At 41.8% G+C, this 21649-nt stretch overlaps 1 protein-coding gene across 1 annotated transcript in view; it reads left to right on the top strand.

Moving 5' to 3' along the window:
• PHF14 (PHD finger protein 14) overlaps positions 1-21649 on the top strand; it is a 171969-nt gene that overhangs the window by 135834 nt on the left and 14486 nt on the right. The window contains exons 17-19 of the mRNA XM_056522951.1: positions 4029-4146; positions 5606-5946; positions 12065-12139. Of these exons, the coding sequence (XP_056378926.1) occupies positions 4029-4146; positions 5606-5946; positions 12065-12139 (534 nt within the window). The remainder of the gene's footprint in view (positions 1-4028; positions 4147-5605; positions 5947-12064; positions 12140-21649) is intronic.

Genomic DNA, 21649 nt, shown 5'->3' with positions numbered 1-21649 from the left:
GTCTCAGAGCGACGCGTTTCCTTCTGGCGCACACAGATCGCAATAGATTATTTCTGCTTTTGCTGGTATTTGATTTGTTATACTACAATTGTATTTTTTCTGCAATTCTTATTTCGATAAATGTGAAGCAATTGAATTTCTGCTGTGACATATTGAGGGCTCTTAGTTATTTGTCTATTAGGCCGTAGTTGTGAAGTTTGATTTAGTATAAAAAATAAATGAATAAATATATATATATATTTTTTTCAATGTTTAAGCATAGTGAACTACACTGTTAGGGTTTACCTTTGGTGCTGCAGCAGCTGCAGAGGTTTGCATTACTATTATGTGTGATATACACCTCCCTTCCAGCTCTATCTGTATACTGCTGCTATCTCTATGGACTAATAGTATAGGTTTTTGTTTTATATCTTCCCTCCAGCTCTATCTGTATACTGCTGCTATCTCCATGGGATCAGGATATATAGTAGTTATACACCTCTGCTCCAGCTCTATCTGTATACTGCTGTTATCTCTATGGGAGCAGGATATACAGTAGTTATATACCTCCTTATCAGCTCTATCTGTATACTGCTGCTGCTATATCTATGTGGTCAGTATATATAGTAGTTACACACATCCCCTCTAATTGTATCTGTATACTACTGCTGCTATCTTTATAGAATCAGACTGGTTAGTTGCTGTACCCCTTCTCTGTTTTTTATGTTGTTTTTTTTCTTTTGTTCTCTGGTTTTCCCTGCTGTAAAAATTGGTGCTATTTTACAGCAGTTGTGCAAGTCACGTTAAAAACATTTTTTCTGCTTATTAGGAAAATTGCAGCAAAAGCAGCCAAAATGCAGTAAAAATGTGTGAAAAACCAATAAAAGCTTCACATGTGAGATCAGTCTAAAAATGTTCATAAAAAATTCCACAATTGTAAGTTTAGTTCAAATTTATTTTGCTTTATGGTAAAAACAAATGCACTTTGAGTAAAAAAATACATCAAAACTACACATAATGTGAACTGACCTCAACCCACTTTTGAGTCTAAACGGTTCACCTATGTTACCTTCAGCACCAGCTGCTTAATTAGGTGACCAGGTGCAGTGATAAGACTCCACCCCCTCTCTCTGCAAAGCCAAAGGATTAAAGGGGTACTCCGGTGCTCCAGCATTCTGAACGCTCGGAGCTGGAGGCCATGATCATGACATCATGGCTGCACCCCCTCGTGACCTCACGCCCGCTTCATTCATGTCTGTGGGAGGGGGCGTGTCGTCCGACACGCCCCCTCCCATAGACCTGAATGGAGGGGGCGTGTCATTACCTCACGAGGGGGTGTAGTCATGACATCACGACCACTGCCACAGGAACGACCACTGCCACAGGATGTCACGACCACTGCCACGAGACCCCGCGATCAGACATCTTATCCCCTATCCTTTAGTTAGGGAAAGAGATGTCTAGCAGCGGAGTACCCCTTTAATAGGAAATGTAGGCAACATTAGGAAATTATTTCAGTGATGGAATTGCACACAGAATGGCTGAAATTGCACACTCCGTTCCTGCCACATCAGATAAAGCAGGTAAGCATGAGGCATACAAACCTATTCTGCACTATACAGTATAAGCAAAAAAATAAATTTCTTTTAGGTAGCATGCCCCTTTAAGTCTATCAGGAATGACTCCTGAACAGCAAAGCTTTCTCCGCAGCTCGGTGGATTACAGTAGGGCAGCACATCATTCCAGCTTTATTAATAGGCGCTGAGAGGTGATGTGTGCGGCATAAAAATCCGTCCGTGTAATGAGAGGAGGAATGGTGGCATATATTTCCAGCAGAATGACCTTTCTTCGAGCTCATTGTACAATATTAAAATATATAACAGTTCACTTGTCCTTTTCCCGGTTGCCTCCGTCTTGTCTTCTGTTTCCTCCGCCTCCTTAATAATTATTGCTTGTTTGCTGATACGTCTTGTGACAAGCCGAAAATATTTCATGTAATGTGCATTTTTTTTTTTTTTTAATTGAATTACTATAAAAGAAGCAATAATTAAATTTTTGTACATTGTGTTGCCTTTTAATGTTTTTTTTTCCCCCCCATGGTTCCCTACAAATGAGACCCCCAACAGTCATGGGATTTAGGGGTCCTATGTTCCCTCGCTTGGTTGGTGCTTCTGTTGGGTGTTTGTGGGCCAAGCTTTGCTCTCCTGAGCTCTGAGTGCCATCATGTCTTAGGCAGGGTTCACGCCACGTTTTTCAAGTACGTTTCCCGTATACGTTTTTCATTATGAAACGTATGGAACCGTATTAAAAACCGTATACATAGACAAATAATTGAAAACCGTATGCATCCGGTTGCATACGGTTTGCTTGCAATACGGTTTTCTCCCGTACTCAAAACTGTGGTTGACCACGGTTTTGTCTCTGGTTTAAAAACCGCACTGCGACTGCATACGTTTTTTTTTTTTTTACATGGACGTCAATGGGAAATGCACATGTATACGGTTCCATACGGGAAACCGTATACGGTTTTTACTTTGCACATGCGCATTTGCATTCTAAAGTCCCCACCCAAGACCCCTCCCATTAAAAATGGACAACATTTTTTAAAAAACGGAAGTTTTAAAAAAAAAATAACAATGGACGGAACTGTATGCACTTTTAAAAACAGTATACGTTTTAAAAACACATACGGTTTACTTTTTCCCATACGGTTCCATAAGTTTTTTTTGCCATACGGTTTTCTTTAGAAAAACTGATTGAAAACAGTATGGCAAAAACATGATGTGAACCCAGGGGTAATTCTGTACTTAAAGGGGTGCTCCGCCCCTAGACATCTTATCCTCTATCCAAAGGATTGGGGATAAGATGTCTGATTGCGGGGGTCCCGCAGCAGATCTCTGTGCAGTACCCATGGTCATGATGTCACGGCTACACACCATCGTGATGTCACACGTCGCCCCCTCAATGGAAGTCTATGGGAAGGGGCGTGGCGGCCGCCACGCCCCCTCCCATAGACTTCCATTGAGGGGTCGTGGCATGACATCACGACCCCCGCCGCCTGCTCGACGAGTTCGGAACATTTTGTTCGGGCAACGGAGTACCCCTTTAAAAAAAAAAAGAAAAAAAAGTATCCCCTATCCACAGATAAGTCTCTGATCGCAGGGGGTCTGACCGCTGGGACGATCCGCAATCTTTCCCGATGCCCCTTCTCTTCCCATGCACTGAGCGGGCTGTATCTCCTATCCTGTGGAACGGGGATAATTTTATAAAGTATTGGAGTATCCCTTTAAAGAGAACGTGTCATCAGTAAATGGCCTATTGCTTCAATATATATATATATTTTTTTTATATTTAACAAATTTATTTTCACATTTTCCATTTTACTTAATTGTGAAATCTTGCAGGTTTTATTCTGGCCACTAGGCCTAAAACTAAGCTGAGTCTTCTTGCTCTGTCTGTGACGATAAGGAGGAGGCTGCTAGAAAGTGATCTGTATAGCATTATAGTGAGAGGGGACCCCAGTAGATAGAAAAGACAAATAGCTGATGCTCAGAGATCAGCCTTCCCCTCCCTGTGGAATCAAAATATAAATACCTAGCCCCGGTTTCCCACAGCTCTACAGTTTTATCTAGCCCTCCATTCTTCTATCTTCCTGCTTTTGAGATGAGCGCTTGGTGCAGGACCTTCCCGGTAAGCCCGATCATTGGCCTAGATGGGATAACGTTGCAGCCAGTGATTGGCGGAGTGAGAAGGTCCTGCTCAAAGAGCTCGTCTCCAACAAAGAAAAGATCAAAGGACCAGACAGGAACAGTGGGGGACCAGGGCTAGGTAAGTTCCGTTTTTTTTCCCCACATATATATATATATATATATATATATATATATATATATATATATATATATATATAAATAAATATATATTATAATTTTTTTTTTTTATGCCTTAGTAGGAGCCTTCCTTCCTTCAATTTTTTCCAAAATGGCTGATTTTCTATCCTTGTGACAATTCATAAGACTTTCTGTAAAAGTGTGTTTTTGTTTCACTTGCAGGTGTGACGAGTGTAAACTCTGTTACCACTTTGGCTGCCTGGACCCTCCTCTGAAAAAGTCCCCAAAGCAGACGGGATACGGATGGATTTGCCAGGAGTGTGACTCTTCTTCTTCCAAAGTAAGTTCCATGGTCTAGAGAAGGTATCTGGAAATATGGAGGGAAGCACAATAAACACATGTACTATATGGATCAAGATTTAGGAGACCCCCTTTAAAAATAGTAGATCAGGGAACTGAACTTATCAGACATTATCCTCTTATTCTGTGGATAGGGGATAAAGTGTCTGATCACGGGGCGGGTGGGGGGGGGTCTGACCGCTGGGATCGGCCACTAACTCCTGTATTGGCCCCTGGCTACTTGTGCATCCTTGGGGAACTCCAGCCTTCACCTTCCTGGACTAACACAATTGACGGCCCGCTTTGCCGATTACAGCCTGAGGCAGGACAAATTTGCGGCTGGTGATTGGCTGAGTGCGCCCTCACTTGCGTTCACCCAGGAAGATGGGGGTCACTCTGCTCTGAGGACATGTAAGTAGCGGGGCCCTGTACAGGAGATCGTGGGGGATCCCAGCGGTCAGATCCTCTACCATTAGACACTTAACCCCTATCCTGTGTGTGATATATTCGTTTCCCTGGACCACCCCTTTAAGGGCAGTTGCCTATGACTTAGCTAATGTGTGCACCCTAGAACAAACACCTTCCCCCAATCTGACCCAGTTTTCACATTTATGACAGTTACATATAGACGCCCCTTTTTCTGCAAACCTGTCTCTCATATAAGAAGTAGGTTATAGAAAATCCACGGGCAGCATGAAACCGGTGCAGGAAGCCTGATCCCGACACACTATGATTTACACTTGGGCACTCCAGATGAATTAGCTCGAGAAAGCCGTCGGGACCTGGGTAACTAGTCATTGGAGTGGTTACCAGTGGCTGCGTCCTACCCCTCAGGCCATAAGCGAGGCATCCCTTCCTTTAAAGCGGTACTCCGCCCAGAGACATCTTATCCGCTATCCAAAGGATAGGGGGATAAGATGTCTGATCGCGAGGGTCCCATGGCTAGGGACCCCCGCGATCCCCTTGCAGCAACTGGCGTACATTTAGAGCGTGGGGTGCAGTGCCGGAGGCTCGTGATGTCACGGCCACGCCCCCTCCATTGAGGGGGCGTGGCCATGACTGCACAAGCGGGGCGTGAACTTGACGTCACGAGCCTCCACCCCGCATCGTCAGTCCTATTCGCTCCGTGCACCGGATGTCTGGGGTGCCTCAGCCGAGATTGCGGGGGACCCACGGCAATTAGACATCTTATCCCCTATCCTTTGGATAGGGGATAAGATGTCTAGGGGCGGAGTACCCCTTTAAGTGCAGTTGGGGTTTGCTCCTCACATATATGGTGATTGTCTACATTTCTGAAATATTTCATTCGGGTCTCATACACCATATGATCATTGTGGCACTTTCTTTCCATGCCATGGGGGTGTGGCGTCTCCTTCGCTGGCCATACATAGTAAATTCGGCTAAATCCATCTATTTTGGTTCTATCTGTCGACCGTCTAATTCATTGTTTCCCAACCTAGGTGCCTACAGTTATTGGAAAACTACAACTCCCAGCATGCCTGGACAGCCAATTCCTTCCCTGTCACCCTTGTGAGTGTAGTTTCCATAGTCTCACACGCTTCAGTATTTCCTGGGACTTTTTTTTTTTTTCTCAAGAAAAAAGGATTCCGGAGTGCCACCATAGGTGTGACTGCTTACAATATACTTACCATAGTCAGCAATGGCAGCCACCTTCTCCTATGAGTCCCATTGGGTTCAGTGGCGGGTTCAGCCTTGGGGGAAAATGGCTTCAAAATCTGGTGCTTACTGGAGATAATAGCATCATTCTAGAGCAGTGTTTCCCAACCAGTGTGCCCCCAGCTGTAGCAAAACTACAACTCCCAGCATGCCCGGACAGCCACAGGCTGTCCGGGCATGTTGGGAGTTGTAGTTTTGCAACAGCTGGAGGCACCCAGCTTGGGGAAACACTGTTCTAGACTGAACTTGCCCGAAATTAAAAGTTCAGTGCTTTCTTTAATGGGCGGGGGGGGGGGGGCAACGGAAGTGGCGGCCGCAATGAACTTGGGCAGCTGGATGTGGGAAATGAGCTGTCGGCCCTTGTTTGCAGCTGTCTGATCTCTCTCCTCTCCCGCTTAAGTATTTCGGGCACCCCCTTGAGTGAATAACAATTGGTATTGAATTCCTGTCAGGCGCTTAGAATAGAAGGGATTTACCATTAGTTAAAAAGGGTTTCATTGTCATTCAGAATCTATCCGAAATAATTTATTGGTAGATTGGATCATTCTAAAATGGAAGGGGGGGAAAAAAGGACGATCTATAAATTGACTTCAGAGGTGTGATTTTTCACATGTCTCCATACATATACAGTACTCTCTGCTCATATATATATATATATATATATATATATATATATATATATTTATATATATATATAGTTATATATATATAAAATAGTTATTTATATATATATATATATAGATAGTTATTTATATATATATATATATATATATATAGTTATATATATATTTAATATATATGTATAAAGACCTTATACACATGGATGCAGCAGAGATGAGTTTGTCCTTGTAATGTGGGGACGTCTGTGGACTGCATATTTAAAGCCGAGAGAGCTTTCCCGCCTTTGCTGCATCTGTTTAACTTTAATCATTTACTCATCATTTAGAAAGTCCTTGTATAGTCCACATTACTGCACAGGAAAGGCGCTTACATATGTGTATGGTTATCACGAATATAGAAAGACTTCCAGCTTCAAAATGTCAGAAAAATCGGAAACTTAATTGAACGTCTTTTAAAAAAAAAAAAAAAAAATAACATCACTGGAGGAGCCGACAGGTTTTGGTCAGGGAACTGTCCTTAATCATGGTTTAGGTAGCGTTTCCCAAAAGGCTACAGATGTAGCAGTGGGACCTTGCAGGATTGCTTTGCTTCGGCATAATCAGCCGAGACCAGATTGGTATGGATGCTCTTATAAGTGGATGCCCATAGTATTTGTGAACTGTCTGAAAGGTATCGGCTCTACCAGTGACGTGTTTTGACAAGATGTTCAATAAAGTTTGAGATTTTTGTTTATGTATTTATTTTTTTAACTGAGTATTGGAGCTTGAAGTCTTTCTGTATTCATGTTCTACATGCATTCATATCCAAGAAACAGTAATACAGTGGTCCCTCAAGTTACAATATTAATTGGTTCCAGGACGACCATTGAATGTTGAAACCATTGTATGTTGAGACCAGAACTCTATGGAAACCTGGTAATTGGTTCTGAAGCCACCAAAATGCCATAAAAAAATAGGAAAAAATGAGGTTCAAACAAAAATAAGTAGATAACTAATATAGATAAAGCAAATCCTTCCATATAAAAGGAATACAGATCTGCTGGGAGCTGTAATCACGGTCTATGTAGAGGACAGGAGCTTCTTCAGGGTCCTGTACAGTACACAGTGTCCTAAAAAAGTAACATGGAGCCGCCCTCACCTGGTGTCCAAAGGAGCAGCTAACCCTGGGACAGGTAAAGAGTACAGAACATGTAATACCTCCCTGTACTGTAGGAGGCGCAACCAGACAGGAATTCAGTGCATACACTTCAGTAATACAGCTGTTTTACCAGTGAATGCCCATTCTGATTGGTCAAATCTTCCAGCCATTGACACGTTTCGCAGATCTGGACTGTCTGTACATTGTATGTTGAGTCTGGTTTACAGTTACAATAGTCCAGAAAAGATCATTGTATGTTGGAAATATTGTATGTTGAGGCCATTGTAAGTTGAGGGATCACTGTGTTGGTAACAATGCTGGATTTTCTTTTTGTTTATTATATGTATGTCTTTGCTTTAGTTCATTGCAGTATCTCCATACATACAATTTAGTATAATAGGTGATCAACCCAATGGAAACAGCAAAGGAGCCATAGAAACTAATCCCTTTATAAGTCAATAGGTCCAATGGGTTACATTAGGATTTGGCAAATCTAGCTCAGCGTCTGTCACAATGCATAGAAATCTGTCCAATAGTATAACCTTAGTGTATTCTTTAGCTTGTACTATGTCAGGGAGTCTATAACCTTAGTGTATTCTTTAGCTTGTACTATGTCAGGGAGTCCATATCTAGACCTCCAATCTAGGTGACCTCCACCATGTCGATTCAAGAAGCTTCATGGAGTGATGTAGTCATGGAACCCCCCTTCACAATGCATAGCCTTCTTTTAGGGTTATTCTGGCCAGTCACTCCGAAATAAATAGAGCATTGCTAAATAAAGCAGGCAGGTTAGGGTTAAAAAGTATAATGGGCAAGAACAGGTACAGCCGTGCCCGAAGAGGAGGTTTAAAGGGGCACTCCACTGGCCAGTGTTCAGAACTAAATGTTCCAAAAGCGGAACTGCGGGGGTCAGCCCCTCTTGATGTCATGACCACGCCCCCTCAATGCAAGTCTATGGGAGGGGGCGTGATGGACGTCACACTCCCTCCCATAGACTTGCATTGAGGGGGCATGGCCAGGACATCATGAGGGGCGAGGCTGACCCCTGCAGCGCGAAAACAGCGTTCGGAACACTTATTTCCAAATGCTGGCCAGTGGAGTACCCCTTTAAGACAATGGGAGATAGTGTATAGTAAGCAGAGATGGCGTTGTAGGTGTTTTTTTTTTTTCAGCAGGTGTGAAAAGAAGTACGCACCATCTTCTGCTCAGTCCAGTGTACAACCTCTAAATGTAGAACAGAAATGATACGGGGCAGAGCTCAGACATAAAGGAGTCAGACGGTAAGTCACCTGACAGTAAGGGAGTGACTTATACCTTACAAGTGGCTGTGGTAGAACGGACACCATCTTAGCTCGTTTAGCTGCACACTAAACAGTATTCTCTTAGTTTATGTCCTGGTATTGTCTTATTTTACTAGAACGAACCTCGTTAGGTTGTCTTCATAGCCATGATTAAAAAAAAAAGTAAAAAAACAACGTGCACCATCATCTTACTCAGTCCAGTGTAACCAACAACCAACTCCAAATGTTGTCCAAAAACAGAGATTGTGCAAAGTGGAGACATTGTCAGACATGGAGTACATAACATGCCCTGGTTGTTATATTAAAAAGAAGAGTTTGGGGTGAAGGTCCCTGTTGACATGGAAGACTCAAGGTCGGTTCATTGATAGTAAAGGAGTGACCGTGTGTCTCCTTAAAGGGTGGTTAAAAAAAGGACACCACCGTAGACTCCTTAAAGGGGTACTCCACTGGAAAACTTTTTTTTTTAAATCAATTGGTGCCAGAAAGTTAAACAGATTTGTAAATTACTTCTATTAAAAAAATCTTAATCCTTCTAGTACTTATCAGCTTCTATTTGCTCCACAGGAAGTTCTTTTCTTTTTTAATTTCCTTTCTGTCTGACCACAGTGCTCTCTGCTGACACCTCAGGAACTGTCCAGAGCAGGAGAGGTTTGCTATGGGGATTTGCTCCTACTCTGCTGACACCTCTGGCCATTTTAGGAACTGTCCAGAGAGAGCACTGTGGTCAGGAAGAAAGGAAATTCAAAAAGAAAAGAACTTCCTGTGGATCATACAGCAGCTGATAAGTACTTAAAGCATTAAGATTTTTTAATAGAAGTAATTTACAAATCCGTTTAACTTTCTGGCACCAGTTGATTTAAAAAAAATGTTTTCCAGGGCAGTACCCCTTTAATGGGTGGGTAAAAAAGGACACCATCGTAGACTTCTTAAAGGGGTTATCCAGTGTTTTTAAGAAAAAAAATTGGTGCTGGATTAGTGGGAAATATGAAAAGAAAAACTATACTTGCCTATCCCTAGACTTGCCTATCCCTATTAGGCATCCGACCGGCCCCCCGAACTTCTCATTTCTTTCTGCTTTTGAGACAATATTGAACAGGGCCTTCCCGTTCAGCCAATCGCTGGCGGAGACAGGACACCACTGTGGTCAGTGATTGGCTGAGCGGACAGGACACTGGATAACCCCTTTACACGCTAAAGACAGTACCTTCCTAGTTCATGTAGTGATATTACCTTGGCTACAATTACATGCCTCAAGCTTAGGCTATAGCGCTGTAGGCATGATCAAAAAACAATAGGCAACATCTACTCAATTACGTACCATCTCCAAACGTAGACTGAAAATAAGGCTGTGCAGAGCTCAGGCCTAAGCTAGAGAGTCTGCCAATAAATAATGATCTTCAGACATTAAAGGGATACTCCGCCCCTAGACATCTTATCCACTATCCATAGGATAGGGGATAAGATGTCTGATCGTGGGGGTCCTGCCGCTGGGGATCCCCGCGATCTCGGCTGCGGAACACCAGACATCCGGTGCACAGAGCAAACTTTGCTCCGTGCTGGATTACTGGCGATGCGGGGCGGAGGCTCGTGACGTCACGGTCACGCCCTGCTCTCGACGTTAAGGCCACGCCCCCTCAATGCAAGTCTATGGGAGGGGGCGTGACGTACGTCACGCCCCCTCCCATAGACTTGCATTGAGGGGGCATGGCCATGGCATCACGAGCTTCCAGCGCTGCACCCAACGCTCTAAATGAATGCCGGGGGCAGCAGGAAGATATAAGACATCGGAAAGGGGATAAAATGTCTGGGGGATAAGTACTCCTTTAACCAAATATCATACTGTGGGTATTTCTTCATGGGTTGTGCATTAAAAACAGAGTTTGGGGTGAATGTAGGACCCTCTAGACTTTACATGGGAGACCCAAGGTTGACATTGTGTCTCCTAAGCGTTCGCTGCACAAATGGCACCACCTTGGCCTCTTTTAGCTGCTGACTTAACACCTTACCTCCTTAGTTCATATTCTGGTATCGTCTTGACTATAGTTATGTAATATAACCGTAATACTGATCCACTCCAGCAGAGGCTTCAGGAAATCCGTGCCCGCGTCTTATTAAAGGGGTACTCCGGTGGAAAACATTATTATTATTTTTTTTAAATCAACTGGTGCCAGAAAGTCAAACAGATTTATAAATTACTTCTATTAAAGGAGTAGTCCAGTGGTGAACCCAGTCGTGAACAACTTATCCCCTATCCTAAGGATAGGGGATAAGTTGCAGATCGTAGGGGGTCCGACCGCGGGAAGGGGGCGTGTCGACCTCCGCATGAAGCGGCGGCCGACACGCCCCCTCAATACAACTCTATGGCAGAGCCGAAGCGCTGCCTTCGGCAATCTCCGGCTCTGCCATAGAGATGTATTGAGGGGGCGTGTCAGCCGCCGCTTCATGCGGAGGTCGACACCCGCTATCTGGCCGGAGAGCCTGACCCCCGTACAGAGAGATCGCAGGGGGCACCAGCGGTCGGACCCCCCACGATCTCAAATTTATCCCCTATCCTTAGGATAGGGGATAAGTTTTTCACCACTGGACTACCCCTTTAAAAAATCTTTACCCTTCCAGTACTTCTTAGCAGCTGTATGCTACAGAGGAAATTCTTATCTTTTTTTAATTTCTTATTTGTCTTGTCAAGTGCTCTCTGCTGACACCTCCGTCCGTGTCAGGAACTGTCCAGAGCAGCATAGGTTTGCTATGGGGATTTTCCCCCGCTCTGGACAGTTCCTGATACGGACATCAGGTGTCAGCAGAGAGCACTGTGGACAAGACAAAAAAAGAAATTCAAAAAGAAAAGACTTTCCTCTGTAGCATACAGCTGCTAAAAAGTACTGGAAGGGTAAAGATTTTTTAATAGAAGTCATTTACAAATCTTTTTAACTTTCTGGCACCAGTTGATTAAAAAAAAAAAATACAGTTTTCCACCGGAGTACCCCTTTAACACCTCTTTGCTATATGTGGATGAGCTGCACTGTGCGTCCTAATGGCTGTGTCTCCCGCACTGCTCCTTTACAGTCTTGCTTCCTTCTTCCTTCCCTGTCTAATCCGCTCTCTCCTCCTCCTTCTAGAATCTCCTTTAGACTTTAATTTCAAAATCTCTTTTCCCTCCTTTTCCATTTCAACCACATTCCGCAGGAGGGTCCACATTGAATGTTCTGTGAAGGAAGCCTGTCAACCTGCTGCAGTCCAACGTCAGTCTGCAGCCACAAGGTACGGCAGGCTTATTTTATTATCTCTGTTATGCTTTCTTTTTATTTTTTTACGGAATAAAAAGTGACATATGACGTTTACGATTTGGATTAAACCAAACTATTACTACTACGCAACTGAAGTTTGTGTTCGAGGTGAAACCCAGTCAGGAATGTTGTGTCTATCTCGCGTCTATTTCCATCTCTTCGCATGGCTCCACTAAATGTGTTACTTTTGTTGCATGCTTTTGAAGTGAGCAGGCTCATCCTTATAGGGGTACTCCGGTGGAAAACATTTTTTTTTATTTTTTTTTATTTTTTTTAAATCAACTGGTACCAGAAAGTTAAACAGATTTGTAAATGACTTCTACTAAAAAAAAATCTTTACCCTTCCACTACTTTTAAGCAGCTGTATGCTACAGAGTAAATTCTTTTATTTTTGAATTTCTTTTTTGTCTTGTCCACAGTGCTCTCTACTGGCACCTATTTCCATGTCAGGAACTGCCCAGAGCAGGAGAGGTTTGCTATGGGGATTTTCCCCTGCTCTGGACAGTTCCTGATATGGACATCAGGTGTCAGCAGAGAGCACTGTGGGCAAGACAAAAAATAAATTCAAAAAGTAAAGAATTTTCTCTGTAGAAAACAGCTGCTAAAAAGTACTGGAAGGGTAAATATTTTTTTATAGAAGTTATTTACAAATCTGTTTAACTTTCTGGCACCATATATATTTAAAGAATATATATTTTCCACCAGAGTACCCCTTTATGTAATGTTTTCCCTTCTTTTGGTGCTGTTTTCTGCTACCCATACATACCCCATAGTGATTATATAGTGTCTCTCCGCGTTTGCTCCCCATCCCCTCTCACAGCAGACACAGAAAGAGGGAAGCTCCATCTGCATCCCCCTCCTTCTCCCATCTACTTTTTACTGTATAACTGCCTTGTTATTTTTGGAGATTTTTCAGATGCCACTTTGTAGTTACATACGTGCCAACATTTAAAAAGCCAAAATCTTGTCTTTATACTACTTGTTTATAACAGACATATATTGCACATGTTTCCCCCTGTTTTAAATTCTTTGGAAACAAGTGTAAAATTTCTTCAATAATAAACGGAGATATACATATATATACCATATATATATATATATATATATATATATATATATATATATAAAAAGAAAAGCCAAACCAGGTTAAGTATGGCTGCATTATACAGTGTGGTCCCATTGTCTGCAGCCTACATATTCTGTGCCGTTTGGTTTGTGCCTACTCATCTTTAAATGGGCACTGTCAGATACAAAAACTTTGATATGTTGTAAAGCAGGTATAACCAATAGGTTTTGCAATTGCTTTCATTGGAAAATTTTCTGTATTTCATACTGAAAAAGCCAGTCACACAACTGCCCCCCCTGCCTGCTTGGACACATACTAGTCCTGCTGTGTCCATGCATCATCACCTATGTCATGGACACATTTCCTTGATTGACAGCTGTGAGCGCAGGAAAAATCCTCCCACTGTCATCTTGTGTCCCGCTACTGTCAGTGAGGACAAGCTGGGAGTTGTAGTTTCGCTAATGCTAGGTGAGATGTGAGCAGACAGCATACTGAGGGAGGGGGCGGAGACCTGCACAGTGAGGCCACGCCCCCTCCCTTTAAGAGGAATTCAGATGAGTGAGCTAAATTAAAAGTGTAATTAAAAAAAGTTAATAAAGGTGCTAGACACACAAAAATTAGATATACATGGTCAGAATTAGGTACTGAGTGATATATTAAAAGAAAAAAAATTTTGTTGGATCTGACGGGTACGCTTTAAGTTTTAGTGCCTCCGTGGTGCAGGTAGGAGGGGTTAATCCCGAGTTGTGACTGTTATGCTATTTATATTTTTGTTTTAACCTGATTTGTGTTTAAGCAACAATTTGGGAATTGGGACTTTTATACCCCATAGAGATGAGCGAACTTACAGTAAATTCGATTCGTCACAAACTTCTCGGCTCGGCAGTTGATGACTTTTCCTGCATAAATTAGTTCAGCTATCAGGTGCTCCGGTGGGCTGGAAAAGGTGGATACAGTCCTAGCAGACTCTTTCCTAGGACTGTATCCACCTTTTCCAGCCCACCGGAGCACCTGAAGGCTGAACTAATTTATGCAGGAAAAGTCATCAACTGCCGAGCCGAGAAGTTCGTGACGAATCGAATTTACTGTAAGTTCGCTCATCTCTAATACCCCACCCCTTTTGCAACCCCAGTTCACTCCTTTGCCCCATCAAAATCAGGACTTTTGGCAAATATGGTTTAACAAGATATTACAAAGTATTCTAACTTTAGATGCGATACTGATTTGTGAAAAAAAAGAAATGAAAACAATAGAATAATAGTTAAAGGGGTACTCCGCTGCTCAGCGTTTGGAAAAAAAACTGTTCCAAACGCTGGAGCCGGCGCCAGGAGCTCGTGTCGTCATAGCCCTGCCCCCTCAATGCAAGTCTATGGGAGGGGGCGTCACGCCCCCTCCCATAGACTTGCATTGAGGGGACGGGGAGTGGCTTTAAGAGGGGGCAGGGCTATGACGTCACGAGCTCCCGGCGCCGGCTCCAGCGTTCCGAACCAGGGTACCCCTTTAAAGTTGTATTCTAGTATAAGGTATACATATATATTGCTTGGCCTGGAAGGAAAATAATATATACTTACCTACCCTGGTTCCCCACAGCTCCTATCCTCACTCTGTTGGGAACCCATTTCCAGTTTAATTTATTTTTTATTTTATTTTTCTTAAACAGAGTGAATGTACTTTTATTCAACTTCTTATAGGTTAAAAATCAGATTTGGCTCTTACTGTATTTCAGTAATTTCAGAAATGACGCAAAGATCCAGTACGTAAAACAATAACGGAGAAATGCAGCTTATATCCTGCGCTTGTATCTCGTCTTCTTGAGTGGTCATCAGAATAAGGGAATACGATAACCTTTAATTCTTTCCTCCTGGTGACCAGATACATTGTAGCCGCTCTAAGAAAGAGATTGCCGATCACCTGACAAAGTTGACAGTCGAAAGTGTAAGATTTTTTTTTATAGAACAAGCGGTGGAGTTTTCAGGTTCATGTCCGCGCCTTTTATCTTTTTTGACAGCTTGCATAGGGATTTAATAGGAGTCATGTTGGTTTTAAGCAGTGTAATATTCTTCTTTTTACCCTACGTGTCAAGCACCAGATAGACAGTGACTGCAGGGCATGAAATCTGCTTTTTTCACAATTGGTAATATTGGCTGTCACCCCGGAGCCAGAGGTGTTGATCATGGCTGCGACAAGGTTTCTCTTATGACAGTGCAGCATTTGTTGTGCGTCGGGAAAATCAGACTTAAGTTAGAAAAAAAAATGGATACCTTCTAGAATAAATACGTTATGCAGCTTTTATTTAAAAAAAAATAAAAAAAAAAATAAAAAAAATAAATAAATATATATATATATATATATATATATATATATATATATATATGGTATATATATATATATATATATATGAATTTGTGTAACAAAACAATATTTATAATATACGGTATATTTTTTTTTAAATGGATACCTTCTAGAATAAATATGTTATGTAGCTTTTATAAAAAAAAGAAAAAAAAGTGTGTATATATATATATATATATATATATATATATGAATTTGTGTAACAAAACACTATTTATAATATATATATTTTTTAAATGGATACCTTCTAGAATAAATACGTTGTGTAGCTTTTATAAAAAATATATATATATATGTATGAATTTGTGTAACAAAACAATATTTATAATATATTTAAAAAAATAATACAATACATTATATGATCCTTTTTTTTGTATATTATTGTATATATATGTATAGAAGTGTGTATATATCTATAACTGTGTGTGTACTAGTCGTGTGTGAGTTTCTAAATAAAAAATATTTACTAATTTATACTCAAAAAAAATAAAAAAATTATAAAAGTGGACCTCTCAGCAGGAAAACATAGGTGTACATAAGCTAGGGCTAGTCATCGTGATTCCGGACTTGTTATTTTAAAGGGGTACTCCGCTGCTCAGCATTTGGAACAAACTGTTCCGAACGCTGGAGCCGGTGCCAGGAGCCTGTGATGTCATAGCCCCGTCTCCTCATGATGATACACTCCGCCGCCTCAATGCAAGTCTATGGGAGGGGGCGTGACGGCTGTCACGCCCCCTCCCATAGACTTGCATTGAGGGGCGGGGTGTGACATCATGAGGGGGCGGGGCTATAATGTCATGAGGTGCCGGCTCCAGCGTTCGAAACAGTTTGTTCCAAACGCTGAGCAGCTGAGTACCCCTTTAATGTCGGTGTTCCTCTTCAACGCTGAGATATAAGCCTTGTTTTTTAAATATGCAAATAAGGCTCAAGTGCCCAGGGGGCATTCCCCAGGAGTGCAAGAGCCCATGTAAGCCCACCTAATGTCCTCTTTATCTAGTGGCTGTTAATCAAATGGTAAGTGATTCAATCAGATGAAAGTACCTAGGAATAGGTGTTTAAAGGGGTACGCCGGTGGAAAACATTTTTTTTTTTATCAATTGGGGCCAGAAAGTTAAACAGATTTGAAAATTACTTCTATTAAAAAATCTTAATCCTTCCAGTACTTTTTAGCAGCTGTATGCTGCTAAGGAAATTCTTTGCTTTTTGAATTTTTTTTGAACTTTTTTTTGTCTTGTCCATAGTGCTCTCTGCTGACACCTGCTGCCCGAATCGGGAACTGTCCAGAGCAGGAGAAAATCCCCATAGCAAACCTATGCTGTTCTGGACAGTTCCTGACATGGACAGAGGTGTCAGCAGAGAGCAATGTGGACAAGACAAAAAAAAAAAAGCAAAAAGCAAAGAATTTCCTTTGTAGCATACAGCTGCTAAGAAGTACTGGAAGGATAAAGATTTTTATCCTTCCAGTAATTTACAAATCTGTTTAACTTTCTGGTACCAGTTGATTAAAAAAAAAAAAAAAAAAAAGTTTTCCACCGGAGTACTTTAAAGGTGGGTTCACACCACGTTTTTGCAATACAGTTCCTGTATCAAGTTTTTGATTAAAAAACGGATTCCTCAAAATCGGACTAAACTGTACCAAAACGTATGTAAATTTTTTTATCTGTATACGGTTTGAAAAATGATGTCCGGTTGCACCTGTTTTTTAAGAAAAAAAAAACGTATACGTTTTGAACTTTTCACTCCATTATGAATAAAGTTTCACTTGTTTGAAATTCCAAGAACAAAAACAGTTGAAAGTCAAAAACCGTATGGTGAAAACTGGATGGAACCGTGCGCACATACGATTCTGTACGGTTCCCATTGACTCCCATGTAAAAAAAAAAAAAAAAAAGTATACGTTTAACATGGTTTTTCACCCGGACCAAAAACCATGGTAGGCCACAGTTTTCTGTCCGGGAAAAAAAAAAGTAAAAAAAAAACATATGGCTTTAAAAATGGAGACAACCGTATTTAATATGGTGCATACGGTTTTGAATGGGAAGTCTATGGGCACGGTTTTCTGTATGGTTGCATACTTTTTTTCTATGAAACCGTATAGCAAAATCATGGTGTGAACCCGCCCTAACATCAAAAGTGGTTGTCCATTTTGCACAGTTTTTTGGGTCCTATTTAGGTGAGCAGATCATAGATATTCTTACTACTGTGAGCAAGTCAGCAAGTGTTTAATTCCTCTGCAGCACCCCCACAGGAGAAATTAGGTATTACATGGCGCCTGCTGGTTGTGCTTGTAAAGTATGGATGAGTCAGGTCCTCCAAAAAGATGGACTCTTCCTACTCAATCTCTGACCTCAATAGGCTGTGAACGAGGACCCCCTTTATTACTTTCCCTAATAAGGTATTTGCGCATAAGTTTTTAACGTGTATGTCGGTCGCCTTTTCTATTTCAATCAAGTGTTTTCCATATAAAATATTTTTTATGTTTAGATGTATACAATAGATAGATTTAATTTTTTTTTATAATTTTTTAAATAAAGTAGATTTTTTGCGCATCTTAGTAGAATACATTTTTGTCCCGTTTTTTTATGTTTTTTTGTGTAATTCCAAATTAATATCTCTTTTTACAGTGCATCGATGTTATTAACTGTAAAAAACAAAAAATTATGAAAAACATCAATTTTTCTTTGGCTTAAAGTGGGAAGTTAAGAGGATCCTGGGTAATTTACGGCAGCATGCACCCTTTTTAAATTATTCCAGACCTGTAAATCAGTTTTATTGAAATGTTCTCTGCCTCGGGCTGGCTACTTTTTTTTCCCTCTGACAGTTGCCCTTCTGCATTCTGATAAGATTTTACAGTCACTGTCTCTTCACCTTTTTTGTCAGCGTTGTTCGTTTTTACTCTTATAGAGTGATACACGGTATTCAGGACTGTCCTAGGGATTTATTTAAATTTTTTTGCATATTTTTCTAATTTGTTCAGTGTAATTTTTTTTTTCTGTAATTAAAAAAAAATAAAAATTATTATAATTATAAATTTAGACTGTCGCTTCCTTGATGCTTTTGGTTACTGCAGTAAAATATTTTCTCCTTTTCAAACTGCAACTAATTGTGGAATCATCATCTATCTGTGTTGTACATTTTTATTTATTTTTTGTAAACCTTCTCCTGTTTTTATAGGACGGACTCGTTACCTGTTTATTTAGGGTTTTTCGTTCATGGTATTGCAAGGCTGGGTTCACTCTGCGGAATTTCTTGGCAGAATTTCTGCCGGAGATCGAGCCAGCGGCACTAGGACCGCATGGACTACATTGCCGTCCCCATAGATGTCAATGTTTTCTGAGCAGATCTCCCAAAAGATTGCACCAGAAATGCATTGCCGTCTATGGGGGCAGCAATGCAGAGTCTGCTCGGTCCTAGCGCCGCCGGCTCGATCTCCGGCAGAAATTCTGCCTAGAAATTCTGCAGTGTGAACCCAGCCATAGGGTCTATTCCCACGGCAGAATTTCTGCTTGCAGAATTCCGCCTCAATTTAAAGCCCAAAGATTTCTATGGGATTCCGCACTCCCATTCACACTTCTGAATTGAAGAAGTGATTAAAAGTTATCACTGGTAACCAAAAATCCATTGCCGTCTACATCAGTGTCCACAACCAGGCATATCTACTAATGTGGAGGATAATTTGGGATCCGGTGTCACTATGGCAATACTAAACTGCAAGAAAAAGTGTTGTCATGTTTGTAATAACTATGCGCCAGAAAAATACATTACAATGTTTAAAGGGTAACTCTCATTAAAACAAATTTTTGCTATTGCACTCCTTATGGTAAATGAAAAATATTTCTAATATACTTTGCTTAAAAAAGAAAGAAGTTTTCTATGTTTTATTTGTGCTTAAAAAAGCTCAAGAGCACATTTCCCCCCAACTCATACACAGACTTTGGACCAAAGTCCAAACACAGGAAGTGCAGCCTGGAGTGCTGAGGGGGGGGGGGTCCAGCCTCATTCAATCATAGCTCCTCTCACACATAACTATGCTGTTGGTTTGACCCCCCCCCCCCCCTCCCCCCCTCAGCACTCCAGGCGACACTTTCTGAGTTGGGGGGGAAATGTGCTCTTGAGCTTTTTTAAGCACAAATAAAACATAGAAAACTTCTTTCTTTTTTAAACAAAGTATATTAGAAATATTTTTCATTTACCATAAGGAGTGCAATAGCAAAAATTAGTTTTAATAAGAGTGCCCATTTAATTTAAAAATGAAAATACACACAAATTGGGCTTTTATATAGGACTGAAGAGGATAGCCTCTTAGTTTATACATTGTAATATCATTGCCACTATAACATGTCCACAATATTGTATCAAATATGGATGGCATGTAAATGATTCAGCTTGACTCTAGTATAAAGAACGGTTAATACAAAAAAAAAAAAAAATAGAATTAAACCTAAAAAAAAAAATTAAAAAAAATTAAAAAGAAACAGCGATACTCCCCTACCTTGATCTCCCCTAAGCTGTTGTTCTTATGGCTTCTGCACCCTGCTCATCTCTGCTTCTTCATTGTCCCCAGTGGCCACAGCATAGTCCCTCCTCACGGTGCATTCACACACTCGTAACTATCGGTGGGTTTCGCGCTGCGATAAATCCGCGGGGAGTAACGCTACCTTTCACTTCAACGGGTCTGCTGTCAGTCTGCAAATTTGACACTGTTGCGTTCTGTGGGCCCATACAAGTACAGTGTTCCCTCAACATACGATGGTAATCCGTTCCAAATGGACCATCGTTTGTTGAAACAATCGTATGTTGAGGGATCTGTGCAATGTAAAGTATAGGACAGTGGTCTTCAACCTGCGGACCTCCAGATGTTGCAAAACTACAACTCTCAGCATGCCCGGACAGCCAACGGCTGTCCGGGCATGCTGGGAGTTGTAGTTTTGCATCATCTGGAGGTCCGCAGGTTGAAGACCACTGGATTAGGAGGTTATATGCACCTGTCCCCGCCGCTCCGGACCGTCATCGCTCGTCACCGCTGCCCTTGATGTCGCCCTCCATCACTGTCGCCGCGTCCCCGAGGTGTCCCCGACGCTCCGGCAAGGCCTCTGCTTCCCCGGCATCGTCACTCTCCGTCGCCGCCATCACGTCGCTACGCACGCCGCTCCTATTGGATGACGGGCCGGCGTGCGCAGTGACGTGATGACGACGATTGAGAGCGCCAACGATGCAGGGGATCCCGAAGAGGACGTGCCGGAGCCCAGAGGACAGGTAAGTGATCGTCAGCGGACCACACGGGGCACCGTAAACGGCTATCCGGGGGCAGCTGAAGCAGTCTGTGCTGCCGGATAGCAGTTTATGCGATGGCCCCGACATACAAAAGCATCGTATGTTGAAATTATCGTATGTCGGGGCCATTGTAGGTCGGGGGGGTCACTGTATATGGTAGCATAACTAGTACCAGGAAACCCGCTGCTAGTTCCCAGCATGTAAACATACTCTTAGTCTGTGACTAGCTGAGCGGGGGCAGTTCTTCGGTGGTGGGGGGGGGGGGGGGGGGGGGGCGCGTCAACGCATTACATGGATCAGGTAGAAACTGGGAGTTGTTGGAGTGGTCGTGATTAGGGTAAGTGAGTATCACTACTTTTTATGTTTATTTTTAACTTTAATGTATTTATTTAATTTTTTGGTTATTATTTGTGTGCAAAAGGGTAAAATAAATAATAATTCTGCAACATTTTCTTTATGGGCTTTCTTGTTAAAGTCCTACAACTTTCCCTACAATTTTTTTTGACAGTCTGAATATAATTTCAGCAGGTGTAAGACCTTGATAGAGGAAAATTGACACAATAACAACAGACAGGGGTTTATTTATTAATAAGGTTTTTTTTTTGTGTTTTTATTTTGCTGACTCAAGTACTGCTTTACGTTATGAGTTACCTAGAGTGCGGGATCTGAGAGGGGCCTTGTTGAGGCTGGATGTGTTCACATTTAATCTTATCCCTGCACAGACAGCCTGAAGAGCGCTCTGATTTGTGCCTTGTCAGCCACACTGCAGTGAGGGGACGTGTGAATGTTTTC

Source organism: Hyla sarda, chromosome 5 (assembly GCF_029499605.1).
Source record: "Hyla sarda isolate aHylSar1 chromosome 5, aHylSar1.hap1, whole genome shotgun sequence".
NCBI lineage: Eukaryota > Metazoa > Chordata > Amphibia > Anura > Hylidae > Hyla > Hyla sarda.
The sequence above is the reverse complement of the archived record's forward strand: the minus strand, read 5'-3'. Positions and strand labels throughout refer to the sequence as shown.